Source organism: Aulostomus chinensis, chromosome 2 (assembly GCF_037954235.1).
Source record: "Aulostomus chinensis isolate RoL2024-O1b breed Wild chromosome 2, RoL_Achi_v1.0, whole genome shotgun sequence".
In the NCBI taxonomy this organism is placed as follows: domain Eukaryota; kingdom Metazoa; phylum Chordata; class Actinopteri; order Syngnathiformes; family Aulostomidae; genus Aulostomus; species Aulostomus chinensis.
Genome location: NC_141321.1, coordinates 20,943,150 through 20,957,974, shown reverse-complemented (window position 1 = coordinate 20,957,974; position 14,825 = coordinate 20,943,150). Strand labels below are relative to the sequence as shown.

General features: G+C 41.7%; 2 protein-coding genes across 5 annotated transcripts in view; one reads left to right on the top strand and one right to left on the bottom strand.

Moving 5' to 3' along the window:
- Positions 1 to 10,557, top strand: part of rnf111 (ring finger protein 111) — a 28,416-nt gene extending 17,859 nt beyond the window's left edge. For 2 of the 3 annotated variants that reach the window (XM_086183800.1, XM_086183791.1), the window contains exons 6-16: positions 350 to 544; positions 1,055 to 1,443; positions 2,086 to 2,341; positions 3,268 to 3,634; positions 3,723 to 3,854; positions 3,984 to 4,101; positions 5,048 to 5,128; positions 6,043 to 6,138; positions 6,398 to 6,484; positions 6,880 to 6,983; positions 8,957 to 10,557. In XM_086183800.1, coding sequence (XP_086039926.1) covers positions 350 to 544; positions 1,055 to 1,443; positions 2,086 to 2,341; positions 3,268 to 3,634; positions 3,723 to 3,854; positions 3,984 to 4,101; positions 5,048 to 5,128; positions 6,043 to 6,138; positions 6,398 to 6,484; positions 6,880 to 6,983; positions 8,957 to 9,074 — 1,943 coding nt within the window. In that variant the 3' untranslated portion in view covers positions 9,075 to 10,557. The remainder of the gene's footprint in view (positions 1 to 349; positions 545 to 1,054; positions 1,444 to 2,085; positions 2,342 to 3,267; positions 3,635 to 3,722; positions 3,855 to 3,983; positions 4,102 to 5,047; positions 5,129 to 6,042; positions 6,139 to 6,397; positions 6,485 to 6,879; positions 6,984 to 8,956) is intronic. The other variant, XM_086183808.1, reaches the window with a different exon arrangement.
- Positions 10,558 to 12,772: 2,215 nt separating this feature from the next.
- myo1ea (myosin IEa) overlaps positions 12,773 to 14,825 on the bottom strand; it is a 50,034-nt gene continuing 47,981 nt past the window's right edge. For both annotated transcript variants that reach the window (XM_086183782.1, XM_086183781.1), the window contains 2 exons: positions 13,982 to 14,151; positions 12,773 to 13,897 (listed from right to left, as the gene is read on the bottom strand). In XM_086183782.1, coding sequence (XP_086039908.1) covers positions 13,821 to 13,897; positions 13,982 to 14,151 — 247 coding nt within the window. In that variant the 3' untranslated portion in view covers positions 12,773 to 13,820. The remainder of the gene's footprint in view (positions 13,898 to 13,981; positions 14,152 to 14,825) is intronic.

Genomic DNA, 14,825 nt, shown 5'->3' with positions numbered 1-14,825 from the left:
CTCGTATGCATTGGTCTGATTTCAAGTCTCATCTAAGGTCATGAATAGATGTGGATGCCTGCAAGTTATTAGACCTGCCAATGAAAACAACAGCAAAGAAGAAGTGCATTTTCTGCAAATATTTAACTGAAAAACTTCACCAAATAGTGTAGAAAAGTACACGTGCTTTATTTGGTGGTCTCAGTTCTGAGATCACAATCAGATCAAATTAATGGAATTTTTCAATAAAGTGTTTTCAGGATAAGTCATTGATGTTTCTGAAGCAATAAAAGCCAGCTGTGTTTTCTCTCTTTCTTATTACAAACTCTAACTCTAAATCCGACTTACTCTAAATCCTCTTTGTCCTCAGATCTCTCAGTTGTGCCAACAACCTCTGGCAGCAGTCAGCCTCAAACAGTCAGGTCGTCCTCATCATCATCTTCCCAACATGCCTCTACCTCAGAGCTCAATGATGCCCCAGGCCCTTCTTCTAGCTGCCCAGGCTCAATACCAGAAAGTATGCACCCACAGAGGCCAAGTGGTTCTACTCGAACAGCCGCAGAGGGTAAGACAGGATACAGCATGTTGCAGCCTGCTGCTTGGGCTATTTTATTTCCACTGTTTGGTTAAGAGTCAGCTCGGGTCAAAGACTTGCAGACAGAGCCAAAATCCTGGGCTCAGGGTGAGACAAGGAAAGGACATATTTGTGAGAGGGTCTCATTTTGGTAATGATGATCCACCATTTGGACTAGTGGAATTTAAACCTCCAAATGATTTAACTGAGATAAATTATACATAAAGCAAAAATTGAAGTATTGGATAGGAAGGACAACATGAATAATCTGCATCATAGAATGGATAAATTGACAAGGATATTGTGGATATAAGTAGAAGCTCATTGTGTACCGGCCATGTTGCCAGAAGTAACAGGAGAACCTGTTGTCAGCTAGCAAAGCCCGCTACAGGAAATGTGTTTAAAGAAACTGTTGTGAATGTCTGTGGTCTCATCACATTTTGAAATGTTAGCCTGCTTCAATCTTATTTCTGTTCTTAGAGAATTTCTTCTTCTCACCAGATGACAGCAGACCAGGCTTGTCAAGTACAGCTGGAGACAGTACAGGCACGGCCATGCCCAGACTGCCGTCCTGCTGTCAGCAGCATTCCCCGTGTGGAAGGCCCTCCCCTGGTCATCTGTCCTTGAGCCACTCCCATTCAAGCTGCTGGCAGACCTCGTTCACCCGGCAGACCGGCAGCTCTCAGCATGGTCACAGCCACAGCCACAGCAATGCTCACCACTTCCTCCACCATGTTCATCACCCTGCGCCTCAGCCCCCAGGCACCCTGCCCTTCCAAGAGCCAAGTTGTGCTGTGGAGAGACCCAGCGCTGTGCCTGCCCCCTGTGCTGGAGTGAGCAGCAGCAGTAACAGTAGTAGTAGCAGCAACGCAGCCCACTACCATGACCAGGTAGGCCAGGTCATTCAGTACATACTGCAGTAGTTTTTGAATTATTGCTTTCATTTTACTTTAACCTAGTATTCTTGACCAAATAATAAAAAGGACGAAGACACCATTGGTGACCTCCCCACGGTTATGTTGGTCTGGGTTCATTTTATGTTGAATCCACATATAATTTATTTTCTGGATTTGAAAAGCAGTACTAATTCAGTCTTATCTCTTTTGAATTGAAGGCAAAATTACTTGCAAAGAACTAAAAAAAAATCACCGTTGATGGAATTAAAAGTTTGAAAGCTATAAAACTCGGGAAACTTTAAATTGGCACCGAATATAAATGGAGGAAAAAGTTAAAGACAGCACATGCTTTTTTTGTAATTTCTAGATGTAACATTTGAAGAAAAATCATTAATTGGGCAGGAAGTTTTTGGTAATCGTCAGAAAGATACAAGATTTGGGATTTAATGTGCAATTTTATGAACAATTTTTTAATGAAAAGCTGCTTGCAAGTTTTTAGAATCTGTAGTGTCACTATGCACTCTCACTTGTATTTGAACTGCAGGAATACGCTCCCTCAGAAAGATCCATTTAGTATTCTGCTTGAGATGTTTGTCCCCCCTCTCTCTCTATAATACATTTACCTCCCTCCTTTAGCAAACTCTGCCAGTGGACCTGAGCAACAGCAGTGTTCGAAGCAGTGGAAACAGCGGGGCTAGTTTCCATGGCAGCACCTCGGCCTTTGACCCATGCTGTCCGGGCTCCACCTCGCGGCCTCCTGCTTACGTTTCCCAGGCCACCCCTGGGCCCAGCCAGCCAGCAGTCGTGGACTCGTTCAGCTCATCTATGGTGGCTCAGCCTCAGCCACAAACGCAACCACAGCAGCCCTGCAGACATTACATGCACCCCTCATGTGAGTACTATAGTTTGTGAAATGTTAACACAGTTTCAGGGTCAGCTATTGCTTTTGGAAAATACACTTATATGCAGTGCTGCTGTACTACTTGCTGATTTAGCTCAATGCTCCATCCTAAATTCCATATGCTCCAGAGATGGGACTCTATTACATGGACACTCATAACACCTCCATTTGCAGCCAGCAGTAACATTAGGTGTCAAAAAATGTCTATAAAACCACTTATTTTGGCTGTATTAATATCATTGTATGGTTTGAATTCACTTTCTTTTTGAGTAATTGTGTAATTTTGTTATATTAAACATGAAATCATCATTAGCCTGCCAGCTATACTGAGGAAAAAACAATAGCTGCTCAACTGGAAGACACATGCTCACAGTGACCCACAGAAAAGACAATATAGTCAGCCATCATTGATGGTCAGACCAGCCTTTTACTAACATAACTTTTTTAAGATTATAGTTATTTAATATAATTAATCCTTCACTTTGGAACCATCATGTATTTTGAACTTTTAGTGGAGATATTGAAAGTTATTTTTTCCAGGGCATTCCTGGGTCTTGCTGCTATCAGTGGTAGTGTAGCTTCTGTTGTGGGAAGTGGATCAGACAGCAATAGTTAGTTGCCAGTTGGGAGTTCTCTCTTGCCTCTGCTCCCTTTTCCCTCTCACTTTGTCTTACTTTTATTGAGAAAAAGGATGATGTCTGTACCAAGAAGGACTCAGATGTTTTAATTAAAAAGAGGAGGAGCCTGTTATGTTATTGAATGTTTTTGTCAACACTGGTGTTGATGAAATTGCTTTTAATGTGTCATTGATAAGCCAAGATTGTAAATGCTGTGCCTGTGAGAAATAGCCAGCATTAAATTGTTAATGAGGTTGGTCTCTAAAGGTGATTTACTTGTTCTATTCTCTTCGACTGCAGATGGCTCCCTAGCACGCCCACTGCATCATCAGCCCTCCACCGCCTGTCCTCATTCCCATGGGAACCCCCAACTCACACCTCAGCCCACTCCACAAGGCGATTATGTCATTCCCCACACTGTCCACTCGTTTCATCCACCACTGCCATCCCACCCCGCAGGCCACGCTGTGCCCTCAGCCCCACCCCCTCCCCTGCCGGCCCACCACCTCTCTAGTTCAAGTGCCCCACTGGCCCAACACCTGCCAACCGACCACCAGACCCTGCCGCACCATATGCCGGCACTGGGGGCCTCAGTGCAGAGGCTCCATCAACATGACATGCTGCAGAGGATGGAGGTCCAGAGGCGCAGAATGATGCAGCACCCCACGTGAGTTGAACACTCCCAAGTTTGTGTTAAGATGAATTTGCAGCTCTCAGTCAATCTTTCATGAGCCTGTATTCCCTCTTCTTTGCAGACGAGCACACGAGCGTCCTCCTCCACACCCCCACAGAATGCACCCCAACTATGGCCATGGACACCATATCCACGTGCCCCAGACGATGTCTTCCCACCCTCGCCAACCTGAGCAGAGAACAGCATGGTCGATGTAAGAGTTGATTTAGTGTTTAATCCTAGTCTGGGTTCGTGTCAGATGGTCAACATCAAAACTTCTCTGGTTTTACCTCTAGTAGAGGTCATCTTGATCACGAATGGTCACAAGTGTGTTTGTCTACAGGGAGCTTGGCATCGAGACTGGAGTGACTGTGGCACCGTACCCTTCAGGGCACCTGCACTCCCACCTGCCCCACTACCACCCTCCCCCCAGACTGCACCACTTCCCCATCCCCTTTATGGTGAGCGAAAACACACATGCATATATTAGCATAAATGAGAAAGAATCACTTTTATATGAAGTCTGGCTCAGATTAATAGTGTTGGCCCCCTAATTTATAACATCAGTTATTTCAAGGATGGTTTGGTGAACCTGATGAATTATGCATAAGTAATTAATAGTAGCTCATCAGGCATTTCGTGTGCACACTCAGATCCAGAGGCCTTGAGAGACTCTGCACAAATATAGACAGAATGTCGTTGCCTTTCCCCCCTCAAACGTTTGCTGTCTTCTGCTATTAGTCCTCCTCTGCATTATTGATGCACATCAAGTTTCCCAAATCTTGTCAGTGTATCCATTGTTAAGCAAGCTGAGAGTTAGTGGATTTGAGGAGAAGAGCTAAATATGGTGGGGTGATGAAGGCTAAAAATAAAATTTTCCTCACACCAGACTCCATTTGGGATTTGATTTGATTTCGTTTTCAAACAAAACATCAAAAGAAAAGGACTTAATCTTCTGTGTGTCGCAGACCAGGAACCTGCTGTTCTAGGTTTAAATGACCTTGTTTACCTGTAACAGTTCTCACTTTTTATCTGTTTCCTGTAAAATTAATTTATATTTCAAGTTTCTGCACCATATATTGCTATCATACCTTTAGCGATATGAAATGTCACACGATGTAATGATATAATCTCTTCCACATGAGATACTGTTAGAAAGTTATTCAGCTAATGTTGCCTGTTTGGGCTCTGACATGTTCCATGCAACAAGCAGTGGCCCTTGTTTACCGTAATTACCCAAGTTAAAGGGCAAATCAATTTTCATTTTTGAATATCATCCTAAACTGTACATTTATAATAGATCACTCATTCATTTATCAGCCAGATGTTGAAGGGATGTGTAAGTGCAGTGGGATGATTTTCCAGAACCTGAAGTTCATGTGCACGCTGTTGTTTCCCCCCTCGTAGCACACTGGCATATCTGAAGTGACCTACCCGCACATTCGCTACATCTCATCTAGAATGACTGGCTTTGGAAGAACCTATGAGGTGAGGACTGTGCTTAAGGGGAGTTTAAAAAAGAGATGTAGATTATTCACTTTTATGTCAATTCATTTAACAATTGATTGATTGAATTAACTGCCACCGCCATCATTGTTACTATTTTTTTTTCTTTCAACTATCACTACGTCATTTTGTTTTATGATGGGCGGCATGGCTCAGGGGTAGAGTGGCCGTCTAGCAGCCAAAGGGTCGCTGATTCGATCCTCGACACGGGTGACCATGTCGAAGTGTCCTTGAGCGAGATACTGAAGCCATAATTGCTCCTGATGAGTAGGTTGGCGCCTTGCATGGCAGCCTCCACATCAGTGTGTGAGTGTGTGTGTGAATGGGTGAATGAGATGACACTGTAAAGCGCTTTGAGTGCTGCTAAGGTAGAAAAGCGCTATATAAAATTGAGTCCATTTTACCATGCTGATACAACTGTTAAAGGTAGATCACAAAGTCTACACAACTGTCGTTTGGGGACTGCTTGAGTTGTATATGCTGATGTTGGATGACTTCATACAAAGGGGAGAAAATGTTGACTGAGCACTTCTCGGTTGTGGGTCAGTATCCCTGAGTGACACGCTCCAGGTTCCCGTGCGTACAGGTTCATTCTCTGGAGCAGCTGTGCCCTCTAGGCAATTGCAAGCTGCAGTACGGCTCAACTTCTTCTGTTAGATTAGCTTTGTAGCTAATCTAATTAGCTTTGAAGCACCAGTCTATGCCAACATGTACAGGTGGATTTATACATTCAGTCATTGGACTTGCATTGGTGGGTGTCACTGAATGAAATGTAGTTTCTCAAAAGCATCAACCAGGAAGTGTATCTTTGGCTCAGAAATGTTTGTGTCTACAAAGAAAGAGCTTAGCCTCTGTGTTTACAAGTCTATTTGTTTCTTCCTTCGTCTTCTGTTCAGGACCTGCTGCATTTAGAGGAACGACTGGGGACTGTGAACCGAGGAGCCTCTCAGGGAACCATAGAGAGGTGCACTTATCCACACAAGTACAAGAAGGTGAGGATTTGTTAGGAGCTGTTAATATATCGTTGAATGCATTTAGCAGCTACTGTATCTAGTTGTGCTTGTCTGTTACAGTGTATTCTGGGACAGAGTGGTCTTTTGTGCTCATTCAATGTTTTGCCAACATTTAGCAAAGTACTGTAGTGTCTTTTATTAGAGATTGCAGCTGTGAAGTTATTGTTGGGGAAAGGTTTCCTTAGAGGTTTCCAAATGTATCTAAATCAGCAATCTAACACCCTGCCACCCAATACAGAAGGTGTTGGAGAGAGACATTGACCAACAGTTAACCCCTGAAGCTTGGGCATCTATTGGGAAAAATATGCACGCAACCCCAGAATCGGTGAGAAATAATAAACAAATCAATTTGGAAACATGTCTCTGCTCACATGTACAGTAGATGTTAGTTGTAGTCTTGGGGGGTCCAGGGGATTCGGCTCTAGAATAACTTGTTTAGCATAGAAACAATAGATTGCAAGTTTTTTTTTTCTGTTTTCAGGACAAAATGACCATTCTCTCTGTCCCCAAAAGAATTAATTGTTTTTACTGAAATGTTTGTTTAAATAATAGTTGTATTATATTCGCTCTCTAATAGTAATATCTATCTGTAATGTTGTAGTAGAGCAGTTTAACATGTAAAGTGGAATAATAGGATGAATCAAGATTGAGTCTGCTGAGGCAGCTTTGCTGGTCGATGCTGCGTATCAAGTCGTGTTTCCAAAACTTTCACTCTAACAGAGAAAGCTGCACGGCAAGCAAGATGAAGACGAGGGTGCCGATGAAGACACAGAAGAAAAGTGCACCATCTGTCTGTCAATACTGGAGGAGGGGGAGGACGTCAGGTAAATGGAAGCCCTCCTGGGTGTTCAGACCCTTTATTGCTGGCAGTTTTGAGTGTGTTCAATTACGCTTTCAGGTCATGTGGGATGTGCAATGTAGTTGTAGTCTCCCGGGCTTAATAAAAACCCAGGTACAGTCATCAGCAGAAAACCCCAGAGTACCTTAAAATGACCTGGCCCAGGGAATTGTTTTTGGCTTTCACACTGGAGATGTAGCGGATGTAACTGCCCTCTGTTGGTGAAATAATGTAATAAGGACTTAATCACTTTTGTAATGAACCCACTTTTTTCTCTTATTTACAGTCATAATCTGTTGTTACTTTTATGAGTTCAAAATTATGACTGTGCTTCCTTCAGTGTGGGGTACAGAAACACATTGGTTCAAAATTGAAGTATTTAATTGCTGATGGTAAATCTTTTTTTTTATTATTTTGAGTTTGTGTTAGGTTTTGAAAATATAACCAAATCAAACTGATGGTTCCGCACATTTCTGATTTATTGTGCATGACCCTTGGTTTGAAGCAAAGAAGTGCTCAGAGGCCAACAAGCTGAGTAATTGGACTTGGAACTTAAAAGTGCTTATTGTAGTTTTATATGAAGCTTACAGCTGACAATATTCTTTATTTTTCTGTCAACGGAAGCCCATGAAAAGACCAAAACCAACATTGTTTGTGTCTCAGTGTTTTTCGTTCCTCCCTTCCCTGGTTTTGTTTTCCTGTTTGTGGTATTCAGCACAGAGCAAATATTTCCTACTGAAAACATAACTCAAAACACAAATGCAGTGTCCCGCTTACACAAGGCTTAATAATCTCTCAGAACACTACTGCAGTAAATACTGTAATTATAGTATTTACTGTCATTATTTGCAGTAGAAGAACGATGTGTGTGTCTCTGTAGCTGCCCCTCTGCCCTCATAGTTTAGTTTTGGCTTCAGCAGGAAGCTTTTCTCCAGAGAAAACCCTCTGTAAATCTGATGTTCAGCTGCTGCTGTGCAGCCAGAGAGTTAACAACAAGCTGGTGAACACTGGAGCATTTAGCAGACAAGTATTTCCCTTCAGGAGTCGATAGAGAAGATAAACAGCAAAAGAAAAGAGAATATTTGACTCACTTTCACTAAGTGGACAGAAACACATCTAGGAGGCGCTCTCAGTGTGACAAACATCCTCAAAGGAGGAAAACTGAATATAGAATATCTCATTCATGTATTGTGATGTACGACGTAATGTACAAACATAAATGTTTCCATTTGTTCTCCATACCAGATTCTAGCTGCAAGCTAATGTGCGTCTGTAACTATGAATATTGTATTATTCATCAACAACTGTCAGAAACAGGTTGACTGGATCGCCCATCTCTGGGAGTTCAATACTTACTGCACTGTACTTCACTGTAACTAAAATATGTTGTCTCAACAAACTTCTTGGACCGTCACAAAAACAATACGTCTGCTGATCTCAGATGCAGAAGACTTTACTTTTGTTCTTGTCAGTTTTATTTACTTTATAAAAACGCCTTGGGTCTTTGAAAGGCACTGAATGAATTCAAGTTACTGACATTATTATTGTTATTGTGATGTGGTCAGGATTATTCCTGGAAGCAGAAATTTTGAACTTTCAACCATTTCACATGGACTCAAGGAATGTCATGCTAATTCATCCATGGCGTGTCCAGAAAAACATCCTGTCAGTGTCCCAGAATAATCTTCAGGATGTACAATTAGATCCAGGTCGCCTCCACAAGTTCATCAGTTGTTCCATGTTATCTCATCAATCTTTCCACCAAATTTGATCAAAATCATTCCATCAGTTTTTGAGACACCCTGCTAATGTGTAAATGTGCTAATGAGCTGTACAGAGTTCAACTTTATATGAGGACGTCTGTGTTGTCTTCACTGCCCCCAAGTGGCTCGAAATGTTAATGCAGCTGTAATAGCAGGAGATTGACACTCCTGGCGCTGTCTTGTGTTTGCCCTGCAGACGGCTGCCGTGTATGCACCTCTTCCATCAGCTGTGTGTGGATCAGTGGCTCCTCACCAATAAGAAGTGCCCCATCTGCAGAGTGGACATTGAGGCGCAGTTGTCTGCTGAGAGTTGATGCTGTTGTTTCTTTTCTAACAACCCTTTGTTGAAATTTATTTTAAGATCATATTAATTTTCTCTTCAGTACTGCAGTCAACCAAAGATGGCATGAATTTACCTGCGCAGCTCTACTACTAGAAAATTAAAAAAAAGCATTGAGCCTAGAGTGCCAGCTATCACTTATTACTACAACAGCTAGAATTCTCCATTAAGGGTTTCAGATTTTATGTATTTATAAAGCTTTTATGTAGCTTTTGATTGTCTCCTCAAGTGTCATTTTTGTTTGGTTTCCTTCTGCATGTTTCCTTGCGATGCATTTCTTTGCACATGTAACACGGGCTTAACACGGCCTAACAACTTGCAGGTGAGGAGAGCTGCTCTGGTAAAGATGCATTTCTGTAGACCTAATGCCTCGCTTTACTAGAATAGAATGTTGACCTCCAGTTTTATTTTATTTTATTTTTTTGTTTTTTAAAAAACAACAACAAAACATTGCAGAATTCATTTTACCAATCATTGTATTGATTAGTTTATGTTTAGAAGATGTGGATTGTTAGTGAAAGTTTTTTTTTTTTTTTAAGTAAATCATTCCTAGACATTCCTAACTAGGGAAGTATGTTAACAGATCAGCTGCTGTATTAGTGCACACCCAGTATTTCTAGAGTGGAAGTAAACTCCAACGTTCACCTCACTCCTACGATATGCACATGCTTTGCTACGATACCCCCCCCCCACCCCCCCACCCCAGCATCTGCATTTGACCTGACACCGTTACCACCACCATCTGATGTATTTTAAGAGAACAAAGAATGTCACATCCCTCTTCTTTTTTAACATGGAAAGCTTGTTGGCATCTGCCGTGAATCTTTTCTTCACTTCGGTTTGGGCTCATCTCTGCAGATGGCCGCTTGATGGCGTTACTGTAAGACGATCCCGGTACGAGCCTGCAACCGCGGATCCTTTCAGTTTGATACCTGAAGTTAGCTTGACCTTAAATTTCCAGTTTGTTCAGAGGGAAATACACAGCTCAATTTAGGGATTCATATTTGTTCTCACACTTCATTTGATCCACCCTTCCTTTTGTCTCTCTGTGGTGAAGCAGCAGCAGCAGCGTCCATTTTTACTGCTGCAGAAAGAAAAACACTAATACTGTTGACTAACTCACTCGCATAGACTTGCACAAGAGAGAAAAGGGTAGGAGAGTAGTAGTGAATATGACAGTGTGCTGCGGCCATGTATTTCCACTCTGATGAATATTTAAAAAAAGAAAAAAAGATATTTTGAATGGAGTGTTGAAATGCAGTACTTAAAGCAGGTATACATACATTCATTGACTCAAAGGCACCAGGATCATATTCTGTGGGATTTATATTAGTTTTAAAAAAATAATATTAATAAACTTGGATAACTCTTGAGTGTTTTCCTTGGTGTTGTCTTTGAAAATCATGGTTTTATTTTGGGTTGCTGGAGATTGCTCATAGCGGTGGGAAGGTGTGTGTGTGTGTGTGGGGGGGGGGGGGGGGTGTCTTGGCCAGTGTCACTTCCTTTTCCATGTGCTGATATTGTCTACTTGCACAAATATTCAACTTACAACGGCAAAGGCAGGTTACAAAAATATACAACATTCATTCCAGGGGAAAATCAGTCCTGCTCTGTGACCAAAACTGTTAAGAGCAATATTTTCAACAAAGTGTGTTTTTATTATGATTATAAATTAATTAACTGAATCCCAATGTTTTGTTTGAGTTGATGAAACTTTTGGTTGCATTTAATTCAGGAGTTCCAAAGCCAGGGTTCGTGATGCCTGTGTGCTGACATGGCTAATAATTTATGGAACGGAGCCCTTTTCCTGTTTGGTGTCCTGAAATGGGCCCGTTAATAAGAACGCTGAAAGTCTCGTGCTTAAGGTGATCACTCTCAAGAATGTGTACACGTTTAAGAATGCACAGACAACACATCCCTGAGTCCCACTGCAGTTGTTTCTTTAGAACAGCAGATTATCAGACAGAAGTGGCACAGAAAATAGACCAATTTAAAGACCTTTCACCTAGTAGCTGTTTTGACACAAGAACAAGGTTCACACCTTTGTGAAAAACAATCCATCCATTGTCTTCCGCTTATTACTATTAAGGGTCGCGGGGGGTGGAGCCTATCCCAGTTGCCTTCAGGCGAGAGGCGGGGTTCACCCTGGACAGGTCACCAGTCCATCACAGGGCCAACACATAGAGACAGACAACCATTCACACTCACAGTCACACCTACGGTCAATTTAGAGTATCAATCAGCCTCGTCCTCTCTTGATGTGTTTGGACTGTGGGAGGAAGCTGGAGTACCAGAGAGAACCCACACAGGAACAGGGAGAACATGGAGACTCCACACAGAAAGATCCCGTGCTCGAGCCGGGACTCGAACCCAGCACCTTCGTGCTGTGAGGCGACAGTGCTGACCACTGCACCACCGTGCTGCCTCAATGCTTCTCAAATTCCCATAAAAATAACCACAGCAAGATGAAAAGAAGGACTAGATATGAATTTCTACACCTACAGTCAATTTAGAGTATCAATCAGCCTCAACCTCTCTTGATGTCTTTGGACTGTGGGAGGAAGCTGGAGTACCAGAGAGAACCCACACAGGAACAACATACAGACACAGAAAGATTCCGTGCCCGAGCCGGGATTCAAACCCAGAACCTTCTTGCTGTGAGGCAACAGTGCTGACCACTGCACCACCGTACCGCCCTGTCAAAAATAATGCAATATGAATTTTTGAAAATTCAAAGACATTTTCCTCACAAAAAGCTGCATACTTCAACAGATGTGGTTCAACTTTGGATCACAATGTAGATGTTTGTGTTATTTTATTGAAATAGACTTTAATCAATTGTGACATCGATTTCCTGTCCTTAGTTAGAAAAAAAAAGATTTCTTTTCCTTATTTTTTCATGCAGAACAAAACATTTCAGAGAATATAAAGTCGTGAAAAATGAGCTCCAATGCTGGAAAAGTCATGGTAATGTTTTATTGTATTAGCCGGTTGAGAGATCAGGCCAACATCGGCGTCAATGACGACAACAAAGGCAGAGGAACCTTCATTAACGTCATCAGTAATGCCAGTGTTGAAGGTTTGACTGCTGTCAGACAGCACAGTGGCCTGCATTCTGTAATAAGTCACTTATTTTTATTTTTCAAAAACTTTGGACTTGTAACAACACACTTTTAGTCTTTTAACCATTTACACACCATTTTAAGGCTGATACCAATATTTTTTTGATGACCTTTTCCTTAAATTTGACCATTTTAAGGAGACTTATCAAAATAGGTCAAAGTAAAAATAGAGGTCTGTGATTTTCTCATTTATTTTTGGGAGAATTCTACTAGATAACATCAGACAACCATGAAATAAGTGCACAACTGGCCAGATATAAAAAGACAAAACAATGCAGTAATATTACATGCTTTATTAAAAAGACTACTCTAGTGTTTTGTATTGCACAAGGGTGCTTTGGACCATCCAAGTTCAAACTATATGTGATGATGATGATGATGATGAAGATTTACGACAAGTCCCAGCAGTTTTTACTGACTCGAGCATAATGTAGTTATTTAATAAAAAATAAATGAAAAAGGAATGTGTAAGTAATGCAACAGCAGTGCAAACAATGTGCAGAAACACTAGAGCAAAAACAAAAAAAAGCAAAAGGAACTCGTTGTAGTGCCATGAAAAAAAAAAAAAAAATCAACAAATATCTTTTACCTGAAACCAATTTCGCATTTGACAAAACAAAAATCGATCCACCCTGGTGTGTGATAGTGATCCATGTGCAGCTGAACAAGAAACAACGCAGCCCTGTGAGTGTCGACGGCAGAGAGAAAAATTAAAATACACATCAATTAATTTAAAGTCTGACAGGCGAACTCCTACATATGAACACATATACAGAATCAGATCTGGAAAATGCCTGTTTTTATAAATTCATGTAAACAAAATGATCCTCCTTCGATTGCTAACTTGGCAATCTGTCCTTCATAGACTTGACTTACTGGCTGTGGTGTGACGATGTCTGTGTCCAAGGTAGTACCTGTACCAATAAAGTGCTAAGACGCCACAGACATGCTCGGGTTACAGTATACATGGCCTCTACGCTGATGTGGGAATGAAAACTAGAGATGAAGGTGGTTTTTCCAGGTCTTCTGAACAGGCTTTGGTAATTAAAAACAAAAAAATGATATAAAATCATCAGTGTGATGAATCATTGAATGTCCATTTCCTGTGAGCAGTGACATCTTTGCATTCAAATAAATATTACTGTAAAACAGCAGTCACCTCCAACAATGACTCCAGAAATCTACAAATGACATGTTTAGAATAAAAATCACAGCCTGCTCCCACAGATTAGTCATACTTCATTCCAATGCTTCAAAAAGTTTGCGTTCAAAAAAACCTCAGCAAGGTGAAAATGACAGTAAAGAGAACACAGAAAGCTATAAATACAATAAATAGTTTTGTTCAGTACTCGAAGGGACTGTGGAGGAAGACAGCCCCTGGGGTCAAACAGTCCTCTTGTGTTTAGAGCACAGCCGGGCTGTCTCTTGGACCGGTGTAACAGACGGTTACATTCATGTACTACAAAGGCAGTAGTGGAGGAAGTGTGAGTTTGTCTCCTCTAGAACTCTCGCAGTGCTTCACTCTGGGACTAGAAGCTCCATCCCGTCCTCCGAGCGGGTCCACAGACCTCCCCCCTCACGCTGTAAACCAGCAGCTCCTAGATCTTGGTGACGTAGTTGTTGGGGAAGAGTCCCTGCTTCCCTCGCAGCCGTCCTGTCCACCATCCAGATGCATCTGAGCAGCAGAAAAATGATTTCAGATCGAAGCATTTATCTGTATTTTGATATCACAACCAGGATGAAAGTACTCATGTTTTACCCTCTTTGATGATGTCAATAATGTCGTCAGCGTTGAAGCTGAGCTCGTCTGTGTCCTGAGCGTCGTAGGCGTACAAAGCTTTGCACTGAGGCACCTGGGGTTTGGGCTTGGGTGCAGGTTTTGGCCGTCCTCCTCCGGGTGGGGGTCTACTGGCAGATGGTCTGTGGGCTCTGAGGTGTTCAAAGACAAATAAGGAAACCAACCAGATGTCAACATCTGCAGCAGGGGGTCTAGCTTAGTGACAGAGATGCCCAGCTTTCTTTATGTGCTTCCCAAATATTTGTGCATGCCTCGTCACCACCTTTTTAATAAAAAAAATACACACATTTTCACAGAAGTTTTATGATTAAAATGCACACAGCTGGTGTGGTTTTACACTGTAAATGCTTGTGAATCCTGCAAATTATGTGTCAGAGGCCAATTCTGATCACGAAAACATTTGTCTTGTCCTGCTACATCTTGACAGAACGCAGCAGTTCATAAATCAGCCACACGATGGTGATCTAGAACATGTTGTATGTTTGCCTGCACAAATTATTTTGAGACATGAGAATTACATGAAAGAGTTCTGAGAGCAGAGAGACACAATCTGTGCTATTTGTCAGACATCAGTTCAAAGTCAAGCTCTGCACACGAAATCTCCATGGACAGGGTTCACACGGTCTTGAGAAATCTGGAAAAGTCCATTTTAAAATGGCAATTTTGGAATCCTGGAAGCTAGCATGTGGTTCAATTCAGATCAACAAAGAAAAAAAATCTCTTTTACTGATTTAAATGTTTATGTTGAATTTCATGTGTGATCAGGTGTTGGAGAGATGGTATATTTATGAATAATTTTCCTCAA